This window comes from Drosophila suzukii, chromosome 2L (genome assembly GCF_043229965.1).
Source record: "Drosophila suzukii chromosome 2L, CBGP_Dsuzu_IsoJpt1.0, whole genome shotgun sequence".
Classification (NCBI taxonomy): domain Eukaryota; kingdom Metazoa; phylum Arthropoda; class Insecta; order Diptera; family Drosophilidae; genus Drosophila; species Drosophila suzukii.
Genome location: NC_092080.1, coordinates 14206890 through 14226374, shown reverse-complemented (window position 1 = coordinate 14226374; position 19485 = coordinate 14206890). Strand labels below are relative to the sequence as shown.

General features: G+C 39.8%; 2 protein-coding genes across 2 annotated transcripts; one reads left to right on the top strand and one right to left on the bottom strand.

Annotated features, from left to right (window-relative positions):
• Positions 1-9033: 9033 nt before the first annotated feature.
• On the bottom strand, positions 9034-9507 carry LOC108013022 (uncharacterized). The gene has a single exon (XM_017078616.4). The coding sequence runs from the start codon at positions 9437-9439 to the stop codon at positions 9086-9088; it is 354 nt and encodes a 117-aa protein (XP_016934105.3). The 5' UTR covers positions 9440-9507; the 3' UTR covers positions 9034-9085.
• A 249-nt stretch (positions 9508-9756) lies between these two features.
• LOC108010968 (uncharacterized) lies at positions 9757-11379 on the top strand. Its single transcript, XM_017075992.4, has one exon. The coding sequence runs from the start codon at positions 9883-9885 to the stop codon at positions 10438-10440; it is 558 nt and encodes a 185-aa protein (XP_016931481.3). The 5' UTR covers positions 9757-9882; the 3' UTR covers positions 10441-11379.
• The last annotated feature ends 8106 nt before the right edge of the window (positions 11380-19485 follow it).

Below are 19485 nucleotides of genomic sequence, written 5' to 3'. Positions count from 1 at the left end.
TTATTGTTTAGTTTTTAACACTCATGCAAGTGGCAACACCCATGGATCTAGATTTATACCCTTTCGATGGGTGTTATCATCGGTTTGGAATATATCATTTGAATTTGGAATAATTAAAATTCTAACAAAAAGAGTTGTAATATCTATACTATCTTTAAAAATATCTATCTATCTATAAATATATACATCTATATCTCTATCTATATCTACAATAAATGAATACTTTTCCAAGAAAATAATCGAAACTTCATATTTTATGAAATAGCATTGATAAAGTGTTTCTTATCACAGATATGATATGGAGTTAAAAAAAAGCTAAGTCGCGTCTCATCAGAAAAATCAATTGAAAATGACTTTTTATTTGTGAAAGTCATTTTTATGCGATCTTTGAGATTTTTTTCAGGGTGTTTCGGTGACCGGCTTGGTGGTTTAATAAGGCTCAGCCTCTCCTTAGATTTACCACCGGCAAGGGTGTAAAAATCGCTAGCACGTTTTCATCACATGCCTTTGCACGCTGGCCGCGATTTTTCCCCATGTCCGCTGGTGGATTTGACTCGGTTTTGGTGTGCTTTTATTGATTTATTTGCCGGGGCGACACAAGTTGGCATCATTAAGTGCCAGCACACACCGTTCTCTATTAGCCGACAAATTCTTGGCCTTCCCTGTCTCTTGGACTCTGGGCTCTCGGCTGGCCTGGCAGATAATTCTTGTTCACAATCTAAATGGCCGTCTTGACACACCTTAGAATTTGTGTGTTACAATTTGAAGTTGTCGACAATGGCGGCAGCAGCAGCAGCAGCTCGTTGGCCCGGAGCTGACCAACTGCAGCGGCGGATTGTGAAAGTATCCGATGGATACGAGTGCCGGAGGGTGGGGTTGGCATCCCAGTGTTTGCCAGCTAGAAACTGCCAACTATCAACCGGGTATCAACTGGCGCATGTGCCACACGACGTATGCTTAATTACGAACAAGGGAAAACAAAGAGTCGGTCGAAGTTAAGATTTTGAGCCTGCCCAGGCTCTGTGAAGATTAGTCGCAGTGGGTCGCACATTTCGTTTCGCAATCGATTGCAACATGCAACACGGCAACAGCAACAACAACAACATCAGCAGCAGCAACAACAACAACAACAGCAACATCAACGCGAAACGAATGTGGCTAGCTCTGCTGCTCTAAATCAACGATATATAAAACTAGTTTAGGTGGGTCCAATGGATATTCTTTTACTGCTATTTTGTTGCAACTGTTGCCCCGACTTCAGCTGAAGTTTGCTCGGTTTTTTGCTGATTTTTGGAGCATTTTATGCAGCGCTTTTTTTTTGGTGCATTCTAATGGCCGCCCAATATGACTAAGCACACTCATCGCGCACTCCTGCGTCCAACGTGTATGCAAATCAAAACCAGTTTAAGCCGCGGCAACAACAACAACAACAGTCAGCTAACTTTATATATAGCAAAAATATGGGTCGAGATCTGCAAAATGCAGCTGATCGAATTTTTGCATTAGGCGCAGCAGCAGCAGCAGTCGCAGCAGCAGCAACAACTGCCATCCGGCCAGCTTGGAGCAACTGAATCGCAAGTCTGAGGCTGCTGCCTGATTATCTCTCAAGGAAGGCATGCCAGACTTCGAAGGAGGAGTTCCACGAGGGGTTTCCGGAGGGGAGCGGGGAGGGGGGGGACTGCCTGCAAACTGCAACTGCAACTGCAGCCGGCACCGGGCGAATATCGAATGCTATCTATATCTAACGAAGCAGGGCCATATAGCCAACATTTCGCTATTAGCCGCCAACAGAAATACTAAACACTCGTACACACGGGGAAAAGGGGAGAGAAACAAAAATCATATTTGAAAATGTCTCCACCGCATATATATTTCTATCTGTATTGAAAATTTGGGTTTTTAACTCAAAAATATATAGAAAAATGTTACCATACCCAACTGAATGAGCTGAGATGTGTAAGACATAATATTTCAGGATCCTTTTCTGTTATCTTAAATGGTACCCATCCTAAAACCATTTATAAATTGTTAACTATATTTCGAAAAGGATCTTAAGAAAAAATTATACTTCAATAATGTTCTTCTTTACCTCTTTTTTTAAATATAGTCTAAATATACAATCCCCTTAAATTTAGAAATTATCCTAGTTCCTTTGATTTATATTCCAAAAATGTTTCCTTTTCAAAGGTGTCCTTCAGAAGAATATCCAACTATTTTCCACAGTACACCCCCAGACATATCTATATCTGAGTCTGGTCCAGGCAAACGCAAAGAAACGTAACGTATAATCTAAGAGGCAGCACAGTTAAAAAAAAAAGCGCGGCGGCTGCGCAAAATCAAGAGTGTGTCTAAGCCATGGTAAGGCATCGGGCCACCAGAGCCACCAGGCACATTGGCAGTGGACCGGGCAGGCGGGCAGCTGCTCCGACTGCTGATGAAATGCATTGTGAGGCACCACCATCGCACCACCATCGTACCACCATGGAACCACCGCCGCAGTTGCAGTTGCACGTACGTGGCGTTTGCTTTCGGGGCGGCAGCTCAAGCGACCCAATGATCCAGCCAAAAAAAATTAGGGCAACCAGAAAAAAAACCAAAACGTATAATCAAAATCCTTTTAATTATCTCAAAATACTTCTAAAAAATGTAAATATAGTTATAACTTTTCATAAATATTATACAAAAATAAAAATATAGAAGCGAAAAAGAACCTTGAACTCATCGTTTTTATGTTATGATAAGATTTATTATCAACATTTTTGTATAATCTAATTTAAGTTTTATAAAAAAGAGTAAAAGTATTAATCGATTTTTATAGTAATTCGATAATTATAGTAACTTAAAAAATAATGTCTCAGGATATGGATTTTAAATAAAGCAGTTCCATAAAGAGACTTAAAATAATCAAAGTGTCAGATTACTCTCAACAACCACTTTAGGCCTAATTCGAATTTTATAATAAACCTCCATCACACTTATTTCCTCCAATTAGCTTCCAATACCATCTATAAGAAATCCTAATGAATTACCAATTTTGGTGATATTTTTTCGCTGTGCAAATAGTGCAAGTCAAACTAAAACTAAAGACGAAAATATGCGATGCGATGCTCGCTGGACCCACAGGCCACTCAACCCCAACTGCAAAAAAATCTACATTTGTCCAAAATACCACAAAATGCCAGCTGGGGGGTTGAAGGGGGAGGGGGTAGGGGTAGGGGGAGGGGCAGGGGGTGCAGCCAGGAGAGGCTTCAACTGCGATGCTGTGTGTTGCATAAAAGCAACGCTCCAAATTGCTAACTGAGCGATCCAGTTTAAATTGCAATTGCTCGTTAATGGGCACTAAAACGTGCCAGTGTCGGTGTGACTGTCTATGTATGAGTAAAGTAAAGTGCATCTGTGTGCATTGCATTGCATCGTTTGCCTTTTTTTCGGCATTTTTACAGCTCGGTAATCCGAGCCGAAATGGCTGTCGTGTGGCATGCGAGGCGTATGCGCAACGAATTCACTCGGACAACGCGCATACGCACAGTGGCACCGCCGGCGACGGAGAATGATGGCGAATCGATTTGGGTAAAAAACGAGATGAAAATATTACACAATATCATAGAACTTTAATATATGTTAAGCAATTTAATAAAATATATTTATTATTATTAGTTAGCTATTTATTATAATAATACTCATCAGGCAAGCTGCCTTAAAAATGTCTCCTAAGATTATTATTTAAAAATTCTAGCTATCTAAAAAAAAATATATATAAAATACTACTTTGTATTTTGTGTTATTATTCAATACAATTAAATCTCTTCTTTAGTACAGAACCTATCTGAACCTAAAATTTACCGAATTTATGTACCAGTTATTAAAATATACCTAATGGGCCTTATCAATGTAATAGTCGAATGAATATTTGAAAAAAATTTTGATTGATAAAATATAACAAAAAAATGTTTCATCTTTATAGGTAAGTTATTAAGAACGACAAGTTAGTTATTATAATAATACTTAAAGGGCAAGCTGCCTTAAATATATCTCTTAAGATTATTATTTAAAAGTTATATTTATCTAAAAATAAATAATATAGAAAATGCTACATTGTACATTGTCTTATTATTCAATACAATAAAATCTAAATCTATTCTTTAGTACAAAACCTATTTAAAGCTTAAATTCCATCGTTATAAGTAAGTTATTAAGAACAACAAAAGCTTTACTGAATACCCCTTGGTAATAAATTTCGAGCTAATTTTTTCCGAGCCCAATCAGGTCCGTTTAGGTCTAGCAACAGATCTGCTTCAATCGTTTTTCCCCCTCCAACCAATACTCATCCAAACGACGGAAAAATTCCTGAGCACAATCGGAACATTGCCTTTCCCAGATCAAATGGAAGTGAAAATTCCCAGTGCTTGTATATGTACCACGCCCCCGCCATTACGCCGCCCCCGAATTTTCCGCAGATGCCGCAGCCCTCGGCTAACTGTACACACATTTGTCGCATCGCAGCGGCAGCAACAACAAGTTAAAGCATAACAACATATTTTACAATTACGAAACAATTCGGCCCACAACTAAATACAGAAAACCTCAGGCAATCGCAGCTCTTCAGCCAAACTGACTGAACAATGGACGAAAAATAGAAGAAAAAATTGGGAAAATCTGAAGCAGAGCTTGTAAAGATCAGCAGACGAATAGGCGTAGACGCCAGACCAAGAACCGTGTCTCCAAAATGCGGCCTACTGGGGCGGCATGCCAGCACTCACACACTCGCACACCGATTGTGGCCAGAACGAAACCAGATCAAAAGCCTATAGCCCATAGCAATAATTATGGAAACACTACGAGTCGCGTCGTCGTCGTCATCGACGTAATTTTCCTGTTCGTGCCTTAATAATCTGCGCAAACGGCGGCCGCATATTGAAATTCCCCACAGTAATAATAACAATAATCGCGCGGCAGCAACATCTATTAAAATATCGATGGAGTGACTGACTGACTGACTCTGTGACTCCCTGACTGACTTTGGTTATTTTTTTTTGTATTTCTTGGCCGGCTGGAAGTTTGGCTGGTGAAGCGATCAAAAGTCGCTAAAAGCAAACGCACACTGACGGCGTTATTATTGATTTAAACATCAAGATAAATTACACCGGCTTCCCGAACCACCCGCACCAGAAACTCCCTCAAGTTGGAACCTTTAGGAACTCTAGCTGAAGCTCAGTCAGTAACTGAAGACCGTGCACTGAAAAAAAACACTTATAGAATTACAAATGAATAGAATTGTTAAAACTTGTACTTGCTATAGGACAGTCAAAGTGCTTCTTCTCTGAATTTACGGCTTAAAAGTATTCGTTTCTTAAAAAAGTTTAAGCTTTAAATATATTTTGTAGATTATATAATAACTTGAAAAGGTTAAAAAACAACATAGATATAACACAGTTTTGTAAGCATAATAAAACCCTTTTTAAATTTTACAGCAACATTTAATTTGAATAATAGAATGCTCCTAAATGAAAGTGCTCCTAAAATTAAAAAGTAAAGTGATAATGAAAAATGTAATATTCTAAAAAAAACACTGGACTTATATATATTTATTTTCCTGAATGATATTATTTTTATTGCATTCCTTTTAAAGGACTATCAGTTTTTTCCAGTGCATTTTTGAGGCCCCACATTGGATCTCTTTTTGGCCACTAACGAAGTTTCCTTTTGCCTGCGTTGTTTTTGTTGCTGTTTCGTTATTGTTGTAATTGTGGGTAATTGTTGTTGCCGTTGTACTGACTGTGGTTGTTGTTTTTGCTGTTTTGGGCGCTACAAATTTCCAAACCCACTAGGCACATTTGAACTGGCGCACGATCGCAAAAAAAATCCCCCAAAAAAATAAACCGAAAATCCAATGAACGGAGCAGCAATTGTAACATCAACATGAGATGTGCCCTGGCTCCCAAAAGGAGCAACGTGCCTCAAAGATGCAGAAAGAGATGGGCTTAGTTGGATAGAAAGAGATGGGGTGGAAGAGGAAGAGGGATAGGGAGTTAGCTTGTGCCCGGGTCTTTTGCTACTTTGACTTGTCGCTCGTTCCAAAACGTCGAATGCGTCTAATTTCTTGGCTTGCTTTTGGCTCTTTTTGTGCCTATTTCTTTTTTTTTCGGGGTTTATTTCTGTCTCTTGGCTGGGCGAGCAGGAAGGGGGAGTTCTCGGTGGATGTCGTGCCATGGTCTCCAAAGTCTGGCTCCAAAGACTTGCGATCCATTCGCCAACGTCTGCTCGCCGGCTGCCGCGTTTGTCGTTTAAATCGTACCACCACAGGCGACATAAAAATAATGAAGTGTGCGGGTGTGGTCGACTCGCTTTTGGCCAGGTCTGGCCTGGTCTTCAGTCTTCAGTCCTCGGTCTTCGGTCTTCGGTCTTGGCTCTTTGCTGTAAGCCCAGGCCTGGATTTCAGTCCGATTCGTAGACTGACTGGCCGATCGGGGCGACTGTCGACTGTCGAACGCTGCTACGTTTGCAGATTGCCGAGTCGTGTTTAGCCCAGCGGTGCGGTGTCTGCGGCCCATAACCGCATCAACATTTCGGGGAAGTAAAGGTTTTGGCCGGGTCTCCCTTTTTGGGAGTTTTCGAGGGGAAATGGCAGCTTTAGTTGGATGAAATGAGGTTCAAGAAGAGTAATTTCAACTGGGTTTACAAACGATTAGGCGTTGTAGAAATAAATATTAGTTTACTAACAGATCAGTTTATATCACATTATAAAAATGGGTTTATTAACCATTAAATGACATTGAAATTCTACATCTTAAAAATGATCGATTACAAAAGTTTATAGATTATATAAGTAAACTTTTGAATAAGATACAAAATTAGAAATATGCTTAAGAATATGTTTTAAAATGTTTCTGTTTTCTAAAAAATGTTTTTTTCTTAACATAAGAGTACATTTTTTTATTGTTGAGTTATTTTATTAAATAAATAGCTAGTTATGTAGGCATTTGAAAATCAAGAAACTAGTTTCACACTGATATATTCAATCCTTCTCTTACTTAAGCACTTATCTTTATATATTCCTACAAAATTCTGAAATACTTCAGCAACGAATGTTTGTTGGGTAATTTGCTGAACACACGCCCAACCAACTGCAAAAATATAACGGTATCCAAGGTTGTGCTACGCTTAAAATGTAATTGTTCGACTTAAAGAGCCAGAGCAACAACATCGGGCAACAGCAACAGCAACAGCAAAAACAAAACAGAAACAACAACAGCAACGCGATCAAGTTTGCCGCCGTCGCCTTTTGCCGTCTAATCAAATACCAGACCAAGAGACCGAGTCTCTGAGCTACCCACCTATAGAGCCTCGGATACGTAGCGATATCCCATAACCGAGAGATGCAAATATGCAGAGAAAATAATCGATCATCAATTCGACACTTTATCACATCAAAATAGTTCCTATCTGTTATTATGAGATTGAATGAAAAAATTATAGAACAAGGTATATAAAGTTTATCGTTGTTAACACGATAGTATCCTGGTACATCCTTTTTTGGTACCGATGTTAAATATTATTTCTAATGATTAGTGAGTCAACTGCAGACCATATTTTAATAAACTCTTATGTAAAAATCAACCACATTTTCCATGTTAAAATATTTTGTATTTGTAGATACGGAATAGGAGGTATTCTTACCATACTCTTTGTATTTAAGAGCAACATATTTAGATACTTGGTGTTCCTATCTACATAGATTAAGCGTTGGTATAATATTTAATAAGGACGCATATATCAATATTAAAATGTACGTTTCAAATTAATGATCTTTCTAAAACAATAAAAGTATTAGAAAACCCTGATCATCTCGATAAGGAATACTTAAGACATAGAGACCACGATTTTTTCGCCGTGTCGATGTATGGCTTGCATGCATGGGCAGAGAGACCAACCAACACATGGTCGGATCCAGATTCAAATCCAAGCTCAACGTCATCGAAGCGCCGCACTCTGGAGGACTCTGCGATATATCGCAGCGGGTCTTTGGGGCTGGGGCGAAATTTTCACTTGAATATTCGACACACTTTGAGCCCGGGCACACACAGCTGGATGTCGGCGCAAAGGTTTTCAGGATTTTCAGATTCAGGGAGGGGCGCCACAGCGCTTGGCTGTCTCAGCGATTCTTGGGGCTATGCATCATCATCATCATCAGCATCGGCGGAGCCGGCGTCGAAGTCGGAGCTGCAACATGGCAACATGTTGCAATCTGCCAGCTCTGCATGCATAAAATATTATGCAACATTATGCCACAGACACAGGCCAGACGACACTCTTGGTTTTATTTCTACTTTTTTTTAAGTTTTCTTTCTTTTTTTTTTGCATCCCCTCTCCTGGTTTCTTGTGGGTTATTAGTGCCTGGATGTTGACAGCGTTTAGATCTAATTGAATCGCCCGGATCGCGTATTTTTTTTGGGGCCCATAGAACATTTGGCTTGGCCCGCTCCCATTTGGCCCATAACCCATAAATCTAACACACCGGCGCAAGAGATTTATAGAGTTCAGATTGCGAAATGCGCAGAAGCACAGCGCTCGGAAAATCTTGAAAAATTAAAATGACTAGTGCCGGGGCACGATCAAGACCGAGCTGCCGTCTTGGAAAACAATGGCAGCTCCGGAGGAGTTCGAGTTGGAGATGGAAAACTAAAAGCGAAACCTCAGCGGTAGTCAGCATTGGGGCGTCTGCAGTTCAACGTTCAAGTGGCACAGTACGCCCTAGAAAAATGAATTGATTCGATTGTTTTTCGCCGCAGCTCGGGCTCCTCAACTTTATCTGCTAGTGCCGAGCGGGAAAAATCTAAAAATGAGAAGAAAAAAATCAGAGACAGAGAGCGCGCCCCGAAAAATACTGATGATACAATCGCGTTTTTGACTTTGAAAAGTCAGCTTTGAGTCAGCCGGGCCATTGTTCAATGGCCCAACTGCAGCAGCAGCAGCAGCGGCAGCAGCCGACACTGATTGTTATGGTTTATGAGATGAAAATGCACTCGAAACAATATTCTGGGGCCAATGCAATTTGCGATTTTTAATCAACTCCTCTCGGCAGCACTCAGCAGCAAAAGAAATCATCGTATTTGGCCCCTGATTGCAGCTTCCACTTCGAGAATCGTGGCTCGGTCATCTGGCTTTTGATCTTCTCCCCGTCCCCGAGATCCCCGTTCCCTTGGCTTTTGGCCAGCAGCCACTCGACCATCGCCCGCAGACCAGTCTCTGTGCCCTCCAGTTCGCCGCCCACCTTGCGGCCACAGTGCGTATACGCGATGTAGCCACACACTTCCAGTTCTGTGGCTTTGTGGGCCACAATGGGCAGGATTGCCTTACCGGAATCTTCGGGTACCCTCATCTCATAGGTTATTAGGTAGATCTTCACGGGTTCGGTCCGGGGCACCAGTTCCAGGGACATTTTTGTGACTTCAGATTGGGATTTTTCAGTTTTGAAGGGTAATGAAAGAATGATACTCTGATGTTTTATAAATAATGTTAAAACTACTTTCATGGCCTATGCAATATATAACACAGAATACACAAGACAGATGAATTTATTTTGCATTGCAACCATTTTAAATTTAATTTTTTAATTTTTTTAAATTCTAGAAACTATTTTAATAGATATCTTTTATTTTTAAACAATATTTCTTATATGTGAAATATAAAAAAAAAATTATATAGTTCATGCTTTGCCTTATCCTTCATTATATAGACATTTCACTTACAAACAAACATCACCGTAAGCCACATTAAACCGAACAAACCAAAATTATAATACTAAAATATTAAAATTTTTAACTATTTTATTCTCGTGATTCCTATAAAGTTATTTACAAACGTTTATTAACCAAAAATACAATGCAGAGAAAAGCTAAACCTACATTGACATATAAGGTTCCCATTAACTGGATGTTTGATATGAATCTTCGGGTCAAGAGCGAATTTAAGCTGTACAACCTAATGCCAGGAAATGGCTTCCGAAGTCGACTATTGCGTCGCTGCCACGGGAAGGAGATTTCTGGATATATAGTATTCACCCATGGCGCAAGACGAGCTTTTGGGGTAATGATTGGGCAGCGAAAACATATAAGCGAAATGAAGGACTGGCTGTTGAGTTCTTGCATTCCAGAACCCTTTGCCAATCGTATAAAATTCTCATCCTTCGAGATAAACTTCAATCCGAACCGAGAAAGTTTTCATGTAAAATATACTCTCCCCAAGAACACTAAATACCTGGGCGATATGGATGAGAATTACTTTCGGGATAAAAAGGACATGAGAAAACCAAAGAAACGAAGATGCAAAAGACTCGGTGAATATGCCGATTTCTTTGATCCAGAATTCTTCGCCAATTCAAAAACTCCCCGGGAGAACTTTGATTATACAAGCACAAAAGTCAATTCTGATGCCACCTAGGCATTTCTCGCAGTGTAGATGCGACTCGTGCTGGCCATTGTTCAACACTATTTGCGCTACTCAATCTCTTAATTAAATATGCGACTAACTGGCAGCTCGAAGGCACTCGAAGAGTGGCCCAGACATCGTCGTTTAGTGTCGAAATTGTGCAAGTTTTGATTTTCCTTTTGTTGTTATGGAAGTCGCTGGTTGTTTTTTTCATTTTTCTTCGGCTTGGCTTGGTTTTTTCTTGCTGCTGGGTAATCACAGGCCCGGCGAACAGACGGCAGAAATTAAATCAGCCAAGGTTATCGCATTAATAAGCCCCCTGGTTTGGGTTTTACAGTTTTCTGAGCTAGTCAATTATTAAATTTGCAATTTCCGTAGCTGAACTTTTGGGGTCAGTAGACTGATTTAAATCAAAACCGTAATTGAGCATTGCCCGCGAGCAAGAACCAATCGCACCAAAACCAAATACCAACCTCCGGGCAGGAAAATTGACAAATGTCTGATCGCCACTTCTTAGATTTCTCGTTTCACATACTATACATCGATTCAAGCGGATGTGGGGAGTCTGTGGATCCGATTCAGAAAAGTTACAAGAAATCAACAGAAATACAAAAATTGAAAACTCCCAGCTAAGTGGCTTTCCATGACATTTTACTGACACCCTTGCCGTTGAACTGGAAGACCTGTTTTCCCTCTTAGCGCAACTTAACACATTTGACGAAGATGTCTATGCCAGCAAATGACGTGTCATCAATGGAGCCCGCACTCCCACATAAAGATGCACAGCGTCCTCAACTCGATCTCGAGCCCCAGCCACAAATCCCCGGCACTTGAGTCGAGAGATCTGTTGGGGCCGTTGTATTAATAAGCCTGACATTTGAGCAGAGCATCCACTCGAAGCCATCGAGTTTCGGTTTTGCGTGTAGGCGTCTGAAAATAATAATTAAAAAATCGTTTCTAATGCGGAAATCTCGCGTTTTGGGCTGGGGGTGAGCTTAATGCCGAAGATGTTAGACAAATATATCAGATTTCGTTTTTTTGTCGCGCACTTCGGTTAATCTTCAGTGGAGGATTGTGGGGGGAACGGGAAACGGTGACATGGGTAAAGATGGATCGATGGGAAACCAATTGAATGGTGATTGTTGGTGGTAAATTGTGGAATCATATTCACAAGCCTTAAAAATAGATTGGTGTTAAAAATATAAAAATATTAAATAAAATAAATCGTATAACCTATGCTGCGCTGTTTCTTGCCTTTGTTTTTTTTAAGTCTTAAAACATTCCTTTTCTAATTATTATTTACTTACAAAAATTCTTTGCATCTATAAAAAACAAGCAGAAATCTTAATTAAAATGAAGACAAGAACACATATAATTAAGTTAACGGAAGTGTTATAAGGTCAATTGCTGTACTTAAAAATACCAAAGATTACCTGGTTATTATAAGCCCATAAATTGTTGAGTTAAATGATCAATTCGATATGAATGCGGTTGGTCGAAGGTGTTCTCATAATATAATTTCAAACTATTCATACTCAGCATTTAATTTCGTTTAATAGTTAACAATTAAACGGGTTTTACAAAGAGAGATGGACACGGCTTTGTCAGGGGATATTAAGGTCATTAGGTTGGTCATTGGGCTGGGCTGTGGCCAAAAGCATTAGGCCAAGTGTCCCGGCCCGCCCAAGAATTCAAAGGCCTGGCCCCCAAATAATTAAATATGTAAGAGGTAAGCGCCCAAGTTAATAACAGCTGCTACCACAGAAGCCTTTTGCCGGCCAAACGCTGAAAATTTAATAATCGCCTGCGAGTATAAGGCAGCATGAATCCATTCGGAGGCTCAGATATACAGATACAGATGCAGCCACGAGCCCGGACCCAGATGCAATATATTGTATATACACTAGTACTAGTACAATATACTCGAAGGCAGGCTCTGCGAGAAGGTCAGACCCCGCACGTTTCATGGCCCATAGCGCTCCTATCGTATAATTAGAAACGAACGACGACAACACGACGACAAACAACGGACACAGTTCGCCTTCGTATCTGTATCTAGACCTCTGAATGTATCTGTATCTGGAAAACAGGGGAAGGTCTCTGGATACGCAGCTAACGATTCTCAAATGAGCCAATTGTGGAATGCTAAGCGCTGTGAGTGTGTGTATGCTTAATGTTTTTGTTTACCTATAGTGCCACAGATCTGCAGAAACAGATAGCTCGTGTCTAACAAGAATGGAAAAATACGTGCGAAGAATGATTTTGCAGAGAAAACTAATAACATTCCTTTACTTGGTTTATATAATTAGTATGACAAATTTGACGTAAATTAAGAGCTGGGTGGTTTTTTTGGAGGGACTAACCCATTTGCTTAATATTCATACAAGACTTTTCAAAGGTCTATGAAAGTATTCAATGTTCTAAGTACCGAAGGTATTTTAATTCCAATCAAAACTCCTTTTTAGGATCAATCGAAACTTTAATTATAAGTTATATCTTGGCTTAAAAAGAGACTAACCTATTTTTTTATAATTGCTTATAATATTGAATAAGTTTTATATTTGAAATATGAAAACGCTTTAGAAATATAATGAAAATAAAGTTTTCTAAACACACTAAAATTGCATATCCAGTACATTTTTTGTGAGTTTTCAAATATTAGTAACTTTAGTTTAAAGCTTCATATATGTAATAGGTGTAGAATTATCTTGAATACATTAATTTCCTAAATAAACCGAAATTGCATTACCAGTATTTTTTTTTTTTGGGTTTCCATTAAAGTTAAAAGTGTTGGGGGCCATAAAGATAGCCATGTTCGTTACGGCTCGTCTCCTTGCCTCCATTCCGCATTCCTAGCAGATAGCCACCCAACTGAATCTCCTATGGTGGGGCACGCTCTCCACTTTAAAAGCCCAGTGGTGCAGTGTGGAACCGACAACGATGGTGGTCACCAGTGCATATAGTGCCGACCCCCATGCACGGAAAAAATAAACTATTAATTAAAGTTTAACAAGACCAATTTGCGAGGTATTTGCTTACATCTTTAATATTTTTAGTGATCCAAAGATTATTTAAAAGTTGAAGACCCATAGTAATTTTTTGTTACGACCACTACTAATGACAATTTGCTTGTAAGAACACTTTGTTCCTTTTTGTTGTGATTTTCGTTGGCTAACATTAAAGGAACTAACTATGTTTTTTAAACAACCCATAACTTTGCAAAATATAAACAGTTCCTAACTAAATAAAATATATATAATAAAGTATAGTAAATAGTAAATTTTTGTTACGAACACTAATAATGATTTTGTTCATTTTTGTTGTGATTTTTCTTGGCTAACATTAAAGAAACTTACTATGTTTTTCAAAGAACCCATAAGTTTGGGTCACTAAGTTAATTATTAAATCAACCATTGCAAAATATTAACCGTTCCTAACTAAATAAAAAATATATAACAAAGTTTAACCATTATTATAAACATTAGTCTTACCTATTTGGTTTACAAGTGCTAGTACTTTTTATGATACATGGGTTATATTTCCCCATGTGTACAATGCCATAGCCCGATGTGCCTGGCGATGGTCGTCGGCCGATCGACCGGCCATGCAAAGTCTCTCGGAAATAGTGGATCGGACGGGGGGCAGTACGAGTATATGGGGGATCGGATCGGGGCACTACGAGCGCTCTGATACGTCGACAACATTGCCGTGGAGCGCTTCGTTATATGCTCACTTTCGATGTGTTTCATTTTTTCTTTCGTTTTCATTCGCTGTGCGATTTGAAAACGTTTTAACAAAAACTCGCCAGCGGCAGCGACAACAACAACAACAACAATATCGGCGGTCCAAAGGCGGGCGGGTCTTCCACACACACACAGATACAAAATGCACACACACTGGCACACCTGCAACAACTATACGAAAAATAAATGTTTACGATCGCTTCATGTTGTTGTTTCTTTTTTTTTGTCCGGCCAATTATGTGCAGCAGCTGCCGTTGAAGGGTTAAAGGGGGCGAAAAGGGGACAGCGGCGGGGGCGCTTAGATGTTAAAGCTCTCCTAAACACTCTCGAATGGTGGTGCTTTTCGTTGGCTCATTTCGCTGCTCGATTTTCGCTTTTATTATTTCTCCGCTTTTTTTTTGTTTTTTTATTTTTTGTCACACCTTGCATAAATTTATCAAATTGTTTATTTGGCTTAACTGTTGTTGTCTCGTTTAGTTAAAAGGTATAAGCCATAAACTAAACGTTTATTTAGCCATTTAACAGCGGCACTTTGCATGTGTACTTGCTTATGGCTAATTATTGTATGCGAACGTTTTAATTATGCATAATATCCATGGCATCGTGCCTGACTTATGGGAATCGAATCGACTGGCCTTATGCTAATTTCCTATATGTATGGACTCCCAATCGGAGCTATGCGGTGTCTATAGATATGTTGGTATTTATGTACTTGCTTGGCTGTCAATTGGTGCACCGATTCCCGGGGCAAAGTTAATCAGGAAATTCTTCACTCCATAGAACATGATTTGTGTCGACAAGGTTCGTAACATGGTGATCATCGATTGGAGTTACTAGGAAAACCGAGCAATTAAATACTTAATTATGAGGAGATCAGCTTGAGGAATTTACTCAAGGTGTGGTGTATTTTGTTTCAGATCTAACATATCTGTCAATCGATCTTTTGTAATTGGTACAAAAAATGTTTCCTACTCTATTTGTATTATAAATAAATAAATTGTTTACTGTAGAAACCACATTTATATTGAAAGAAATAATAAAACTTCATGTTATTCAAATTAGACTTTGTATAAATATTTTTTTTTTAATTTCTAATTAATTTACTTTAAATTCGATGGTTAAATCCCTACTACAGTATAGTGATTTTTAACTAGAAACCTCGACAACATTATCTAAGGATTTCATCATATAGATAATACATATATTTCATCTTTAAATCTTTGATAAATATTCTTCCTTTTTACCCCTCTTCCTTATCTATATCTCCGCTAAGCAAACACTCACTACTCACAACTAAGAGATACAACATTCCACCGTCAATCACCTGAACATTCCACCACCCAATCCCAATCATTGCACAAAGGATGCCCAAATCAACCCACCGGATTCCAACGCTGACCCACATTCCCCCGCCACGCTAATTAATAAAAGATAATCTTCAATTGAACTCATTTGCAGCACTGGCCATCATAACAATCCTTTGCTCCACACGGGCCAACAAAAAAATACAGCCCAGCCGACTTCATATTATCAAACCATCAATCAAGCGAAGACAACAAGGCGCTTCCTTCCCCGGAAAATGAAGCGAAATGTGAGGAGGAAAACTCAAGGGGGCATCGTGGAAAGCGAGAGCGGGGGCGGGTGGGATAGAAAAAGCCATTAAGGAAAAATAGAAAAATAGTTGTGAACTCATTGACTCAAATAAATAACCAACGACCATGGCACGCGGCTGAAGAGATCTCGGCCTTCGTCGCTTCCTCTTCGTCGGGATGAAGATGATGGCAGATCATCAGCTAGAATAACAAGAGGAGAACAGCTACAATAACAGCTCAAGACGCTGCGGAACCTGGAGATTTGCAAATATCTGAGCCATAAAGCTGCCAAGTGTTGGCCAGGTTGGCCGATCATCAGCATGATGGCAGTGGAAAATGGACAACGGACCACGGACATTGGACGTTGGACAAACGACCTGATGTGCATGGGGTGCGCTGTACCTGTAACGGTAAAATTTCTACAAGGGAATGTGCTTTCATTTTGAAGTGTTGTATGTCCATGGACTTGGACTTGCGCCAAAAAATCAAAGCAGCCAAGCTACTGTTAGACAGCCGCAGCAGCCACAGCAGCAGCAGCAGCAACATCAGCAACTTGCAACAGCAACATCAGCGGCAGCAACTAGCAACTAGCAACGGCAGCTGGCAGTTAGGCAGTTAGTCACTTCACAAAGTCATTTTTGATTTGATCGATTTCGTGCAACAGCAACAGCAAAAGCACAGCAGCAACAGCAACAGCAGCAGCAGCAGCCATCAAGAGTTGCAGTTGCTGCAGTTGCAATTGCTGTTGCAGCTGTGTGAAGTGGCCAAGAAGAAGGCACATGACATGGTCTTGAACATGGACATGGACATTGAAAATGCCCGATTCCAGTCTCGTGCCAAGTAGGACACACAAGTTTAAGACTGGAGACCCTTCTCTGACCGTATGTTAATCTGCGATCAGTGAAAGAACCCGTTGAACTTTTCCATTCCCCCAAAAGAGTTTGCACAAAGAAAAATGATGGGCTATTTGCTAGCAACAAGGACTAGCTGGAACTATCACTACTCATGTATACGCTAGTGACATATTTTAATGGGAAAATATCGTATACTATTTAAACATTTTCTTCTCAGGTGTAGAAGAACTATCTAAAACTCGCCTTGTAAATATTTCTAGCATATTTTAAAATAATGAAACGTTAAAAAGTTTTTAAATTGACATTTTAAAACTTTTTTATATATAGACCTGATCTCAATGAATGGTTTGAAAGGATTTTCTAATGGATCCTTTCAGGAACTTTTAATATAGAAAACAACTAATCTAAACCTACAATTAAAGGCAATAGATTTTGTATGCTCTTTATTAAGGCCACTTCTGAAAAAAAAAAACTATAAATCGACATATCAACCTCAGGTCGATCTATTTCTTTCTGTGCACCTCTCTCTTCCCAAATTACTAGAATGCTGTCCGCTTGTGGCCCGTTCGAGCATCCAGCGGCGACTGCTTCACGCTCACTTTTCAGATACTGTATCTTGGAGTTTGTGGAACCCAAGTGGAGCGGCTTTGAGATCGGCTCGGATTCGGATTCGGCTTTGGAGCTCGGCTCTCTGTTCGTCGCTGGGGCGGAAGATCTCCACCCAGTTTTTGGATGCAGGTCTAGCGCTTTTGGAATTTTCATTGAGTAAAACCAGGCAGGATGCATCTCGCGGATCGCTCGGCTGGCGGCCCCTCATTTACCGTTCGAAACTCGTCTAGGCCAGAGTATCGGTGTATCTATGTATCTATGTATCTGTGTGAGCACGTTCGCTGGATCGCTCTACATTAAGAAAGAAGTGTATTAGCTTCGATTTATTGCATCGTTGCCTTGCCTCGGTCTCTGCCGGCGTCGCTGCCTCGGCCGGCGTCTCTGTCGACGTCGCTGCCGACCGTGTGGATTGTGAGTCTCGTGTGGAATCATCACTGGGGGATCGGGATCGGTTTTATATCGTTGTATATTCATTCAGAGCACCCATACACTCGCCGAAGACGTCGTCTATTTTGCGTTTTTTTTTCTTCTGTTATGTTTCTGAGCTGTGTGCTGCTGCTCTTTTTTTTAGCTTTTCGTTATTAGGAAATCGAAAACTGAAGCTGCGGCCGCTGCGACTGGGTCTATCATCAGTCCGTGAGACGGTCTCAAAGCTATTGGTCGTGTTGTCGCTTTTGTCGGAAAAACAGCAGCACGTAACGCTGAGCAGAAGAGATCCACTACGTAAAGCGGTCGAGACGTAACGCCATGCGATCGGTGATAACGGTAAAACATTCAAAATGAAGCGTTACCGTTTATAGTGAAGTGCAGAGAGGATCAACGAAGGATATATCCTGATTACAAAAAAAAATATATAATGTGTAGATTAAAGAATATAATTCAAATTCCTAACTGTGTGAATTCCTCACTTTCATCCTAGACAAAAAACAAAAAAAAAAGAAGAAACTATCCCCAAAACTTCAACCTTCCTATAGACAATAAATCTATCCAACCTTGCCGTAAATCTCCAATAAAAATTAGATTTTATATGCTTACACAAATCAAATCACAAATTGCTAAGGAATTCAATGGACTACGCCCCATAGATGTTGTGATATTAAAAAACACTCACACACCCAGGTGCACCAAGAGAGATGCATATCTATGGCCTATATATACCAGAGATCGGTGCTAAATCAATGATAACTACCCGCTTAGATCCAATTAATGCAAATTGTGACAGCGCGTAAATGCAAAGTGAGCCGAGCTGCACGGAAATCAACAACAAATGCCACTGAGACATGTGTACAGGCTGATGATTATGGGCAGACATTAAACAGACAATCCATAATGAAATTATAAAATTGAAAAGATTATAGCCCGGGCCGAGCGATCGTCGAGAGGAAACTGAAACGACTGGGAAGTGTGAGAGAGATTGGATCGAAGCGGCTTGGCCGGGGATCGATGTCAACTCCGGGGAGAACTGCTCGCCAATTAAACCTAATTAAATAGAGAAATATAATAAAAAGTAATTCTACATAACTTGTATCATAAATCAGACCAAGCTGGCCAGCGCGAGTGATTGTATAAAGTGTAAAAATATAAGTAAATCATACCTATATCTCAAAGTGGAAACTTCCCTCGTATATACGTACAACTAAAGCTCCTAATTACCATAAATCTAAAAGTGTTAAATACAATAATTTATTAAATACATTTAATACAAATTTTTAATCTACGATTACTCATTGACGACGAAGAAAATATTGCCAACTAGACAATATTTATAAGCAATTGTAAAAAGCCTATTTCCTGAAAACTTAACTAAACATAAGAAACAATCTTAAGTTATAAAAAAAAATCCAAAAAAAACTGTCTAACATTTTATTCAAATCATAAAAAAACCCGTGAAAGTTCTCTCAAGACTTTCTTTGATTCACAACCATTTCGAAAATACAAAAACCGCAACTTATATTCCCACGCGCCGTCGGCTACCTTAACTGGATATATGCAATATATCTTATATCTTGGCCCGATCACAGGATGACTTACGCTCCACGGAAGCAGCAACAACAGCCAGCTGAAGCAACAACTATAGCCACCAGAAGATCAAATTTGTATAGCAGCCAATGCCAGACGAGTTATCAACATCCGTAAGGCCGAGAGAGGAAAAAAATCGCTGCAATAGGCGAACGGTGCTCAAATGGTGATTTCTTCCTGCCAGCGGCCAACGGATATCCGTGCGGATTTTATACCAACAACAGCAAAGGCAACGACTAT